The sequence below is a fragment of the Pongo abelii genome, chromosome 14 (assembly GCF_028885655.2).
Source record: "Pongo abelii isolate AG06213 chromosome 14, NHGRI_mPonAbe1-v2.0_pri, whole genome shotgun sequence".
NCBI classification, from domain to species: Eukaryota; Metazoa; Chordata; class Mammalia; order Primates; family Hominidae; genus Pongo; species Pongo abelii.
The window spans coordinates 37,455,292-37,469,415 of NC_071999.2; the positions used below are offsets into that span (position 1 = coordinate 37,455,292).

At 37.9% G+C, this 14,124-nt stretch overlaps 1 protein-coding gene across 17 annotated transcripts in view; it reads right to left on the minus strand.

Moving 5' to 3' along the window:
• Nucleotides 1-12,841, minus strand: part of N4BP2L2 (NEDD4 binding protein 2 like 2) — a 101,141-nt gene extending 88,300 nt beyond the window's left edge. For 4 of the 17 annotated variants that reach the window (XR_010136639.1, XR_010136640.1, XR_010136638.1 and 1 more), the window contains exons 1-3: nt 12,161-12,365; nt 9,325-10,583; nt 966-1,090 (exon numbers count right to left, since the gene is read on the minus strand). Coding sequence is in view for 13 of the 17 variants with exons in the window: in XM_054528591.2 (XP_054384566.2) it covers nt 966-1,090; nt 9,325-10,583 (1,384 nt within the window). In the remaining 4 variants the exon portion in view is untranslated. Of the gene's footprint in view, nt 1-965; nt 1,091-9,324; nt 10,584-12,160 lie in introns of those variants that run through there. The other 13 variants (XM_054528590.2, XM_063714637.1, XM_063714636.1 and 10 more) reach the window with 9 other exon arrangements.
• Nucleotides 12,842-14,124: the final 1,283 nt, after the last annotated feature.

A 14,124-nucleotide genomic window follows, 5' to 3' on the forward strand; every position in this document is an offset into this window, starting at 1 on the left:
GATGTGATTAAGTAAAAAAGTTAATTTGAAATGTATAAAGTATGATGTCTAGAATTTGCTTTAAAAAGAGAAAGGGGTACTAACAAAAAGATAAAAGCCCGTATACCAAAATCTTAATACCTGATAATTCTGGGTGATGGGTCTATGAGGTTCATTACAGTCTCTTTAATCTGTTTAAAATTTTTCATAATAAAAGCTATTTGTTTAATCATCAATCCATTCTTTTAAAATAACATAGTATATGTATTTACTTATAGTTCAGATCAACAGTTTTCAATTCTGACTATACATAAGAATCATCTGGAGAAATTTCAAAACAAAAAGTATCAATGTTTAGGCCCCACCCCAGATCAATTAAACCAAAATATCTAAGGCTGAGGCCAGGCACACTTTTTTTTGGTCTGGTTTTTTTTTTGAAGTCCCCAAGAAATTCAGAAGTGGAGCCAAGGTTAAGAACCCCTATTAATGATAAACAGAAATTGACCCATGTCCGCTAAAAAATGTATTAAGTAGGTTTCTTGTAGAGCAATATCAATGAGAAAAACTTTTAATATTCACAACCAGTATATTAAGCCTTGGAAAACATTAGCACTATTCTCAGGGAAATAACTTTGGGACTACATAACAATGGTACAGATTCAAAGTTCTCTGAATTTACTCATCAAGTATAAAATAAAGCCTCTTAAAATATCCCATGCTGCTATTATTTTACCAGCTTATACTGATAAACTATTCACAGTTTACAAAGCGTTTTACCTAAATTCTCTGCTTTTCACAAAAACCCGATCAGGTAGGGCAAGTATAATTATCACCACCTCTAACAGATGAAGAAATTAGGTCTCAAAGCTATTTAAACGGCTTGCCTAAAGTCATTCAGTTGGTAAAAACCTAAGTTGAGAATAAAATCTAGGTCTTTTGACTCCTAGCCAAATATTCTATCCCGGGACACTTAGCCCAAAACAAACCTCTGTTCTGGTTCCAGTCATGGGCATCACCAAGTTGATTAACATTATACCTGTACCCATCTTGATGGTGAAAATAGTCATCAGTGCTGAACACAATGCCATCACGATTCTGACCAAGCAGAATTCTGTTAATAAAAGAAATCATAAAGGTGCCATTTACAAAATCTATAACCATCAGAAATAAACCATCAGAAATAAATATAACCAACCGAAATAAATCACACAGGAAAGGTTATTAAATGGATTTCTGATACTTACCTGAAAGTATATTATGAACGGACCAGCACAAGAGCTGAATAATCTTACAAAGATTTCAGATTTCAAATCACTTTACACTTATATCTACACAATTACAGATGCTAACAAAAACTTTTTTTTTTTTTTTTTTTTTTTAGATAGAGTCTCACTCTGTCGCCCAGGCTGGAGTACAGTGGCACGATCTTGGCTCACTGCAACCTCCGCCTCCCGGATTCAAGTGATTCTCCTGCCTCAGCCTCCCTGAGTAGCTGGGATTACAAGCATGTGCCACCATGCCCGGCTAATTTTTGCATTTTTAGTACAGACAGGGTTTCACCATGTTGGTCAGGCTAGTGTTGAACTCCTGACCTCTTGATCCACCTGCCTTGGCCTCCCAAAGTGCTGGGATTACAGGCATGAGCCACCATGCCTGGCCATAACAAAAACTTTTTGAAGCAGCATTTGTATTGCAACTTTTTAAAACATTATTTACCAAATCTCAAAATTATATCAACTATTATCCATGTTTTCACTTTAGTATATTTTTATTTGCCTCAATCTAGTGCAACAGGTAACCTAAAAAGCAAGTAAGCCTAAGCAAGCAATTCATTTAGAAAAAACCATATGTGACTCTAGACAGCTTTAATAAACTCATTTCCATGAAGCATATATGATCCTCTAGTGAAAGTCAGAAATAGTTGGAGGCTTAAGGTTATGGAACAATCTGTGATCCTCCAAAGTATAATCAAACTTTAAATTTTTAAGAACTTAAGTCGTTAAATGAAATTATTAAACACTAAATAAAAAATAAACTCTCAGTTCAGGTCAATGATAATCAAGCTTTGTTTTGAAAACGATACTGCCTTAAATTGACAAGCACAGCAAGATTAACAAGTACTCAGAACTCTCATTACCAATGACTCATGAAAGAAATTGGGAGTGTGCTATGATAGGGAAAATGCAGCAAGATAATGATTTGGATCCAAGAGCAACAACGAGAGTATTTTGTTGTTTCTCTCCTCTCCTTGAACCATTAGGCATTTGGATATCACTGTATAATTTTGAGGGGATTGGTGGGATGGAAGGTGGTATTAATAGAAGGAATTGAGAGTAAAAGAATATTGGCCTGGAATGATTCAAGCTTACTTACTTCTCACTAAAAAAGTAGTAGGAAGGGTTTCAACTATTAAGATGACAAGTGTCATCTCTCCATCCCTCAGCTTATAATGGTATCATACACAGTTCTCCCTCAATATCCATGGGAGGTTGGTTCCAGGACCACACTTGCTGCTCAAGCCCTTGATATAAAAATGGCTGTTTGCATATAAACTATGCACATCCTCCCATACACTTTAACTCATCTCTGGATTACTTATAATACCTAATACTCTACAATGTGAATACTATGTAAATAGTTGTTATACTGTATTGTTTAGGACATAACAAGGAAAAAAGTCTGTACATTTCAATACAGATGCAATATTTTTTCTCAAATACTTTCACAGTCCAAAGTTCGTTGAATTCACTGACGTGGAATCAACAAATATGGAGGGCCAGTGGTGTATTTTATAAAAATAAAATCACTTGTATCAAAATAAAACAATTTAAGTATGTATAGGTTGGTGTGAAAGTAATTGCAGTTTTTGCCATTAAAATGCCAATTAAAAACTGCGATTACTTTTGCACAAACCTCTATTTCCACTTACAGAATTACAGTTCAAATCACTTCAGACAAACCAACTGAAAATTAATGGGTTGGGTTGTGTGTTTGCTTTTTGGGGGAGTGGAATTGCATTTCTTTTTCAAGCAGCCATGATTTATCCAAAACATGTCTATCTGACATATTTGGCATCTCACTACTTATACAGATAACCTAGAATATGAAAATGCCATGATATTAGCATTCTAAAGCAAAACTCAATCACCCAAAAAGAGATTTTGATTGTAACTGATCATGTGATATCTAATTATGTTCAACAGTACCAGAAATCCAGATAACACCTTTTCTAGATACTCTATGCTTCCTTTTTTTTTGTTTTGTTTTGTTTTTTCCATTCTATTACTTTATTAGCAGGTCATTTTTTTTTCTTTTTTTTTTTTCTTTTAAGACAAGAGTCCCACTCTATTGCCCAGGCTGGAGTGCAGCGACGTGATCTCAGCTCACTGCAACCTCCGCCTCCCAAGTTCAAGCGGTTCTCCTGCCTCAGCCTCCTGAGTAGCTGTGACTACAGGCACATGCCATCACGCCCGGCTAATTTTTGTATTTTTATTAGAGATGGGGTTTCACCATGTTGGCCAGGCTAGTCTTGAACTCCTGACCTCAGGTGATCCTCCCACCTTGGCCTCCCAAAGTGCTGGGATTACAGGCGTGAGCCACCGTGCCCGGCACAGGTGATTTTTAAGATGTTAATAATATTATTCTACATGACAATCATATTTTTTGTATCTAAAAAACGGTTTAAATTTTCTCAAAATAAAAGGTGGGGGAGCAATAAACCAATTTATATCATTAAAACAAGTCAACATTACATATGAGCAAATCTCTATAAAGAACATTTTCTTAAATATATAAATCATAACTATAGTAAATAAGTTTAACTTGAAAAGACTTTTCCTCCCAGGCAGCATAGACTGTTCATGCATCTTTTTCAAATTTCCTGAATTACTTCAAACCATGAAGCTTTATTTTATGGACTTAAAAAAACACCTATATGAATCTAGGAATATCTGAATGTCATATCAAGCCTCTAAAGCAAAAATAAATTATTTAAGAACATCAGTATTTTCAAAATTCTTAAACTCTGTCAGAACTCTCAAGTCAGGTACTAAAATGGATTCCCAGAATGTCAAAATTTAGAAATGTGAGTAAGTCAAATATCTAATTTTAAAAAATCAAATCTGGGCTCAGTGGCCACTTGATTTCTATTTTTTCAAAACAATAGCTATCTTTTTGAGAGCCTATTTTATGTCAAACATTTTACATAAATCTATGACCTCATTTAATCCTCACAAAAGCCTGCCAATTTGATAATAAACTAATCCAGGAGAAGAAATAATTTTGGCAAGTTAAGAAATAATTTTGGCAAGTTAGATGGTAGTGGGAGAGCTAAGATAAAGCACCTCTTTGACCCCAAAACCAATGGCCTCCAATGATCTCTGCCTCCTGGTACTCACAACCTTGCATCCTCTTATCCTGCAGTATGCTTGGATTTAGTCCCTAGCTTCTAAGGAACAGAATATGATACAGGTGATGGGATGTCACTTCGGAGATTACTAAAAAAAAAAAAAGTAGCTTCTGTCTTAGACTTGAGCTTGCATGCTTTCTCTCTCACTTTGAAAGAAATCAGCTGTCTTGTGAATGGACAGAGGCCAAGTAGCAAAGAAATGAGAGAAGCCTCCAGTCTCCAGCCAGCAAGGAACTGAAGTCTTCAATCCAACATAGCTCACAAGGAACTCAGTCCTGTCAACAATCTTAAGAGAGCTCTTAGAACCAGATCCTTCCCAAATCAAGCCTTCAGACCAGAAACAGTCCTTAGCCAACATCTTGATCACAGCATTCTTAGAGACACTGAACCAAAGGCACCCAGGTAACTATAACCAGAATCCAGACCTACAGAAACTACGAGGCAATATATGTTTGCTGCTTTAAACAACTAAGTTTTAGGGTAATCTGTCATACGGCCTTGAGTAATCAATGTACTCTATACTTATAATTTCTCACGTAAGAAACAAGTAAAACCTGTTCCCAAAACAAGGCCTACAAGAGAGTCCATTTTCATGGTTTGGTTTTTAAATTTCTAAGAACTGAGCATTATTTTAATACTTTCATGTGCATTTACAAGTGATTTTCAAAAAAAATACAAAATCTAAGTAAAACTGACACATCATGAACCCTTTTCCTCCTTATCTACTGAGTGCCTTTATATACTTCCTATCCTGAGACTACTTTACTGGGGTACTTCAATCTCTAAACACTCCCTGAATTAAGAATAAAGGGACCTACATGAAGAAAGATAAGTCTTTCCTCTGGAGTTAAGGAGACTTACCTCCTTCAAAAGAAGGGAGAAAAAAAAGTCTCCTCCCATCTCTCTCTAAACTATGGTAAGTATATTCATTTCTGTAACTTCTATAACACCACAAACTTAAAAACAACAGGAATTTATCTTACAGTTCTGAAGGCCAGTAGTCCAAAATCAGTTTCACTGAGCTAAAAACAAAGTGTGTGCAGACCTGTGTTCCTTCTGGAGGCTCTACAGAATATGTTTCCTTGCCTTTTCCAGCTTCTAAAGGTTAGCTGCACACCTGGGCTTATGGGATGTCCCATCATCTTCAAAACCAGCAGTGCAGCATCTTCTCTCTTGACCTTTGCTTTTGGTCTTAACCCTTCTCTGACTAATTCCTCCTGCCTCCCTCTTATTAAGAACCTTTGTGATCACACTGGGCCAATCCAGTTATCCAGGAAAGCCTCCCCGTTGCAAGATCCTTAATCAAATTTGCAAAATCCAATTTACCATCTAAGGCAACATATGCACAGGTTTTAGGGATTAAAACATGAGTATCCTTGGAGGGGGACATTATTCAGCCTACCATTGCAAATATCCACAATAATCTGTAAAACAGATGACAACAACAAAAAACTAATTTCTTAAATTCCCTCACTTTTTATTTATTAGGGGGTAAGAAAGATCCCACTGTTTTACTCATTCTCTCAAATTACTTTTAAAAACCTCTATTTTCTTCCAGTTTCCTTGTTGGTTTTGTTTTTACTCTTAGTCCTTTACCCATCTAGAAGTTATTTTTGTGAATGATTTAAGATAGGGGCTTTAAATATTTTTCCAGACTGACAATCAAATGTCCTATTACCATGTAGTGAATATTTTGCCCTACTAATATAAAATGTCATTTCATCAAATATTAAATTATTTTATATGTAGGTATGTTTCTGGATTCTCTTTTTTTTTTTTTTTTTTAAAGACAGAGTCTTGCACTGTCACCCGGGCTGGAGTGCAGTGGAGTGATCTCGGCTCACTGCAACCTCTGCCTCCCGGGTTCAAGCGATTCTCCTGCCTCAGCCTCCCGAGTAGCTGGGACTACAGGCACATGCCACCACGCCCAGCTCATTTTTGTATTTTTAGTAGAGATGAGGTTTCACAATGTTGGCCAGGATGGTCTCGATCCCTTGACCTCATGATCCACCTGCCTCAGCCACCCAAAGTGCTGGGATCACAGGGATGGGCCACCGGCAACCGGCCTTTTTTTAAAAAAAAAAAAAAAAAAAAAGAGACAGGGTTTATGTTGCCCAAACTGATCTCAAACTTCTGGCCTCAAGTGATGCTCCCCACCTCAGCCTTCCAAAGTGCTGGGATTACAGGTGTAAGCCACCACACCTAGCCTGTTTCTGGGTTCTCTAATTTTACCTATTTGTTCTTTTGCTAATAATTGCAAAGTTTTAACTATAGTAGTTTCTAAATTTTAATAGCTCGTGGGATAAGTCTTGTTTTTTTAAACTGTCCTTGTTATAGTTACATACCAAACAAACTTTATAGGCTTCTCAAATTCACACAAAAAATTCCTTTGGGATTTTGGTTAAAGTTTCACTGAATTTATAAATCAATTAGGGGGAAAAGTGACATCTTTATTGGGCTATCCTACCCATAAACACCCTATGGGCCAAAACTATGGCCAAGGCTATTATGGCTTACTGTCTCTCTCTCTCAGAATATCATCAGACATCTTGAATACTTACAATGTTAGAGACATGCTGATTAAGATGTGGGCAAAGACTAAAGTAAGAAGAGGACTTGAACACTACCTCCAAAGAATATGAATTCTATCCAACTGCCTACACTCATTACCACGTACCAAACATAAGCATTACTAATTTATTTATTTTTTTTTTGAGACAGGGTCTCAATCTGTCACTCAGGCTGGAATGCAATGGCACGATCATGGCTCACTGTAGCCTCAGCGGCTCAGCCTCCCAAGTAGCTGGGATACCCAGGTTACCCAGGCTGGTCTTGAACTCCTGGGCTCAAGTAATCTGCCTGCCTTGGCCTCCCAAAGTGCTGGGTTTTCAGGCATGAGCCATCATGCCCAGCCAGTCTTTTAATTTGGTCCTCCAAATCAGCTCAACTCTGATCTACCAATTTTCACTCTATTATTTTGTCAAAGCTTGTTTTGAATGTGAACTCCTATATGAAGCCATTCCTCACCAAAGAATATATGACTTTATATCTAATTCCAAATAACCAACACCAGTTCACTCAAAAAGTGTTGACCTAAAGAGGTACAGACCAGGCTCCTTGAAGTCAGGAGTCATGTATAAGACTACACAACCATTAAGCATTACAGTGAATGCAAGGGAAAAACATACTATAATTTTATTGCTAGTTTGAGCTCTTACTAGTTTTTGTAACTTCCAAATCACTTAACCTCAACTTCCTCTAGCCTCTGTTCCTTCTATAAAATGCAAAAACAACCCACTGCACAAGATTTTTATATATGAAAATACTCTGTAAATTGTGAATCATAATATGAACGGTACTTGTTGGTACTACATACAACTTTCATTCTTATATATCTATTCTTCAAATAAATATACATATTATATCTAACCACCTCTACCATCTCCCACTACAATGTCTCCTTTAAATTCTATCGAATTTCCACTACTTTATTCACCTTTAATTTCAACATACTCCAATATGTTGTCTCAAATCTAACTTTTCTTCCTTAGGTTTCTTCTATACCCACTCTTAGTCAAGTGGTCCTAACTAGCAGACTCTTTTATCCAGTTTCCAAATTTCAATTATTTATTGTCTCTGATGGTATATCCTAAATCTAGAAGACAGCCCATGTTTGTGAGACCTCACTCCTAACTTCTATTACTATAGAGGTGAAATTTCGTCTTCTCTACAAAATCCTCACTAAAGTAAAAGGAATCAAAATACAAAGACCAAAATTTAATTCTAGAATGAATTAATTCATTGACAAAGATCACAGTTTATAATCTAGCTTGAAATATCACAAATTAAATCTTTCTCTAGTGTCTTTTCTCTGAAAAAAATGTTTATTTAGGTTTAGATTGTCTTGTTAGTAAATATAAAACATTTGCAAAATGGTTTCTTGGACCTCTCCATCCTCACCCAAATATATCAAAAAATTTTCTTTTTCTCCTTGTCCGGCACAAATCTTGAATCATCTTATATAAACTCAAGATAATTTGTACTGCTTTCTTTACACTATTTTTTCACAACTGCATAAACATATTCAAGTGCATCAATAGTTTAAAAATGTAAACAAAAAAAGGAATTTGAAATATCTTGTAATACAATAAACCACCACCAGCTCTAACACCAATTCAGATATTACTCACTTCAAACTCCTGAATTTTAAGAAATCAAAAAAGGGTTCCTTCTGCCAATCAATGGTATGAACATGGCACAGTGCTCAACACATTCAAAATTCCTTTCCTTGGGTTATCTCATTTGATTCCTAATTCCAGAAAAAGTATCATTTATTCCATTAACAGAGAGCAAAACTTGCCCAAGGTGAAAAAGTGAAATAACTGAGTCAATACCCAAATTTTCTCTTTTTCTCACCTTCAACTGAACTTGAAAAACTCAAATTTTCTAACACTGAGTCCAACTTTTCTTGAATAGCTGACTCAAAAGGGTAGGCCAGGACAGTTCTCAAGTAGCATTTGCTTTCATCACTGCCATAATTATACAGTGTTATCTATTTTTAAAGCCCTTAGCAGAATCTAAATATAAACATATATGCCAATTCTCCTTTCTTCTATCAGAAAAGATTTTTAAATAGTTACACTGTCAGATGCTATTCTCAAGTATAGCAAATTAAAGATTTTCTTCTACTAGAAACATAAAAGCACTTGTCAGTGATTACAAGTATCATTATAGTTCTAACATTTTTATTTCATTTTTTAGAGACAGGGTCTCACTATGTTGCCCAGGCTGGTCTCAAACTCCTGAGCTCAAGTGACTGGTCCACCTTGGCCTCCCAAAGTGTTGGGATTACATGCATGAGTCACTGCAGCCGGCGACAAATATCATTTATAATTTTTAAATAATTACCAAGTATTCAGTTGGTATTCTTTACTTACCGAGACAATGTTGTTTTCCCAGAACCAGGCAGACCTCTTAAAAGAATAAGTAACTTCTGCAATTTATTTAACTTTTCCTCTTGAAACTGCTGGTTCACAAACCTGTCTGTTCCATTATGCTTGTCCATACAATGATCTTTCCAGCATCTTTCTCTGACTTCACAGAAACCATTACTCACATATCGATCTTGCATACTGCAGCCATTTCCAGAGGGATGAACACTACTCCTATTCTCACTACAGTCAGTATATTCATTGTTCTGATCAAAAGTCATGTAATTCCAGTTAACATGACAATTATTTACATAATATCCATTTTGTATCTGAGAGTCATCTTGGGCTTGGAAAATATTTGATGGTGGATTTGGTGGACCACTGAATCTTTGAATGTTTAAATGATAGTTCAAACTAGGAAGAGGGGGACCATAGGGCACTATAAAAGGATGTACTGACTGCCATTCAGGCCTGAAAGAAGTAAATGAAGTGTCACAAAATGTAGGTATTACTTGTCCATTACAGGGATATTTGTCTGGCTCATTCCCCAAGTTCTGTTGATAATCACAATGTGATGGAATAGCTTTGTTACTAAGATCTTTCTTTTCTTCATCAGGTTTTAAGAGACCATTATTATGACCCTGATAAAATGGAATAAATTGTTCCTGAGAAGGTTCAGATTCTTTACAACTGTTCTCAAAATCATCTTTTTCCTTTTCAAGCTCTTCAATTTCTTTGTAAAACTGGAATAATTCATTGTCAATCTCTGACTTTTCAGAGTTAAATTTCTGTTTCTCTTTTTGTCCTCCTCTGTCATTTATACCATTTAGAGCATCTGCCTCATTCCTCCCTTCATTACGTTTCTTTTTCTCAGGGGGTTTGTAAATGGGTCCTATAAATGCTTTACTTGTGCTATATATCTCATCGTCTGTGGATACTAATGGAGGACGTGCTTCCTGCAAAACCTGTGAATCAATGGATTCAATAACATCTGGTCTATTACCAGGCATCTCATCATGCAAAGGTCTATGCAAATCTGTAGTTGTGGTTTTGTTCTCCTGCAAATAACTATGTGCTCTGACATCAATGATGGTCACAGGGACCCAATCATTTCCAGTTTTCTCTTGGATTCTGTGAAAATCAGCATTACTATGATTGTGAAAAACAGACGCCTCTGTAGTTGACTTCAATTTTTTACAGCGTGGTTCACTCGTTACTTCTTCTCTAGGTCCCAAGAATTTACCTTCAATTTCACCATAAGACATCTGAGAAATAAATAAATCATACAATTACTAGCTAATATATTAAAAATCTAAATAAAAGTTTCTTCAAAAACAAGAAATTAGACAAAGACATTTAAATTTGTGATATATTTAATGGTAACAATTTCCCAAAATACCAGTCACTTTTATAACCACTTATTATTTAAGTACAGTCATAACATGGTGGTTTATGGGAGGGATCTCGTTGAATACCCTTTTAAAAAAAAAATATATATATATATATATATCTCAACTTTAAACGATCCATTTCTGAATTTGGAAGACCTAAAAGATTTAAGTATGTCTGTAAAGTTGAATCAGTAATATATATTTTTATGATATAGATACACAATTGTGTATTTAAAAGGAGAGTGAAACCGCCAACACCAAATTAACACATACTCAAACTGGCAGTGATACACTGCATCCTAAGCATTTCCTTACTTAAAACCACTGTTTTTGAGAGTAAATAGCTCCAATTCTCTCCCAAACCTCAGACAACCAATCTCCTTAGCATCCAAATGTTAGATTAACTGAAGTGCCAGTCTTTGGAGACCCTTTACTGTGAGTAGTTAGTGTAAAAGAGGTTCCTAAATGGGTGTAGTGTGTTCATTTAAAAGGGGGGGAGAGATAACTTAAGTTGCAATGATGATAACGGAAATTTGTTTAATAAAGAAATCTGGCAACTCCCAAAGTTCAAAGCGTTCATCTTTTCCGAATAGTCTATCATGAAGATAAAATTTGCTTCCCTTTAGGCCTGGCAGAGTGGCTCAAGCCTGTAATTCCAGCACTTGGGAGGCTGAGGCGGGCGGATTGCTGCTTAGGAGTTCGAGACCAGCCTGGCAACATGGCCTAACTCCGTCTCTTAACAAAAATACAATAAATTAGCCGGGCATGGGGGCGCGCACCTGTGGTCCCAGCTACTCGGGAGGCTGCGGTAGGAGGATCGCTTGAACCCGGGGGGGGCGGAGGTTGTGGTGAGCCGAGATGGCGCCACTGCACTCCAGCCTGGGCGACAGAGGGAGAACCCCGTCTTGGGGCGGGGGAATTGCTTCCCCTGAAATACCTTAGGGACTTCAAAGTACAGCCCAGAGGCCTATTCCACCCAATTCTTCATTGTGCCACTCTCTGGTGTTCCTAACACGAGAGAAAAAGAAATGGACAAAAAGGCGAACTACAGAATGATGCAAGCAGGCCACAGAGGTGGAGGCAGACAACTGCGGAGAACGCCAAAAGGCCTCCTCTCGGTTTCTCGTTTCCTCATTCGAAATGTGTCAGAAAAGTCCCGAAGAAAAGCAACCGGGTTGCGTTAATAAACCGCGTGATCTATACACTATCCGAGTCCCATACCTCCAGACTTCCAGAGTGAGGGACCCGGGCAAAAGTGCGTCACCCAGCCTTTTTGTCCCAATGGAGACATGCTCAGGTCCTGTCCAGGAATTCGGGAGGTCTCTGAGGCGCAAAAGTTCACACAGAGCTTACTTCTACGTTTACAGCTAATCTAAAGGTTCCAGTCAAGAAGTGAAAGCGAAAACCACCACCACCGCCCCACCCTCACCTAAAACGGGGTGTCTACTCACCTTACTCTACCCCTACGCATTGACCTTTACCTCCCAATAAAACCTTCTTTTAGGAAGACACGAACCTCTGTGAAGGTGAAAGGAAAGTGGAGACACAGCACTAAAGCCGAGGTCTGGAGGGACTAAAAGCCCACCTCTCAGAATCGCGGTAACAAACCTCACCTCCGTACGCAAGATGGCGGTCACCTCTCGGTTACCCAGACCAAAACTAGGCGTTTGCGCCAGGCATTGTGGGAATTGAAGTCCGACGTTCACACCGGCTCCGTAAACCTCACGGCACGGAGACTAGGTCTCCCAGAATTCATGGCGTGACAAACGCACTAATTTGGTAACAAAAGTAGACCGGAATTAGTTCCTAGATCTGGAGCAGGGAAGTTATCTAAAAACACCAACTTGCGTTAAAAGAAAGCAGCGACCTCCTCTGGCGTTCACCCCCAAAGGAAAAAGGAATTTGAGAACCTGGCGCCCCCAAATAGATGTATAATCGGCTCTCAGTGCATGCTTTTTAGAGCTTTCTAGAAGACAACCAGCTGACTTTTCCAACGGAACTCCACAGTTGGTACCACAAATTTGGATTCCGGTCGTTTCTACGAAAGACCACCTGACGTAATTTTAGGCTCATGCTTTTCTGTGGAAGGAAAGAATTACTGCGGCGCAGGTCCCCAATAACAGATAAAAATACTTATGAACAAAATCGTTTAGTGTCATGTCGCTGTTTTGTTTTGTTTTTGGAAATACAGACCAATCACTGAGCTTTCCCATTAAAAGAGTCAATATGTGCAAAGCACGTAGAACAGCGAGCTCCTGGTAAGAATAAGCGCTATGTAAGTGTTTGTTGCATTAAAAATAAATACAAACCAAACAACTGGCAGTCCTCAACTGAGGGCTCCTTTTCTCTTCCCACCATCTCTCCAACCCCTCCTCCCTCCATTGGTTCCCCATACCCCGTAATTTCAGGTCCTTGCAAGGAAAACTTATCATCTCTTCATATTTAAATAATTCTTTCTATGGATATGTACCCTTTTCCAGCCCCAACGTGATAACAATTTCATTTGTTGTTAAAGTTACAGTCTGGAATATATACATATGATTATTTAACTAACAGCCTTGTGATCAAGAGTGTTCACCAAAGCAACCCATCTCCTTACAAAGAAAGAAATCTATCTCAAATACAGATTTCTACTACGACCTTTGTCTCCTCATAAAGTCATGCATCCTACTTTGAAACAACCACATTTACGTGAGGTTGTGGCGTTCTCAGTGTGTTACATCCACAGGCACACTATGCTCATTATAAAATAATATTAATCTTTGTCACCCCATCAAGGTATTGTCCTGTTTCTTCATGGCATATTTTCCCCCTTAAAACTAATAAGCAGCCGGGCGCGGTGGCTCACACCTGTAATCTCAGCACTTTGGGAGGCTGAGGTGGGCGGATCACCTGAGGTCAGGAGTTCGAGACTAGCCTGGCAAACATGATGAAACCCCATCTCTACTAAAAATACAAAAATTAGCTGAGCATGGTGGTGGGCACCTGTAATCCCAGCTACTTGGGAGGCTGAGGCAGGAGAATCGCTTGAACCCGGGAGGTGGAGGTTGCAGTGAGTCGAGATCAGGCCATTGCACTCCAGCCTGGGTGACAAGAGCCAGACTCCATCTCAAAAAAAAAACAAAAAACAAAAAACAACAACAAAAAAAAACTAATAAGCAATCTGTGAGGTTATACTTTGAGACCAAGCAAATATCCTGCACCTAATCAAACTTTACCTTATGGTTCAGATTCCATAAATGTCAGGTTTTTTTTTTCCCACCTCCTTCAAGCCTTCCACGTTTGTCAATCCAGATGCTGCTATAGAGCAGAACCCTACTTATTTATTTATTCATTGTCAGTATGAATTTATGGATTCCTTTTGTTCAGGGGGTTATACTCCATTGCTCTCCTTACTTATTTGCTATTAATAGAC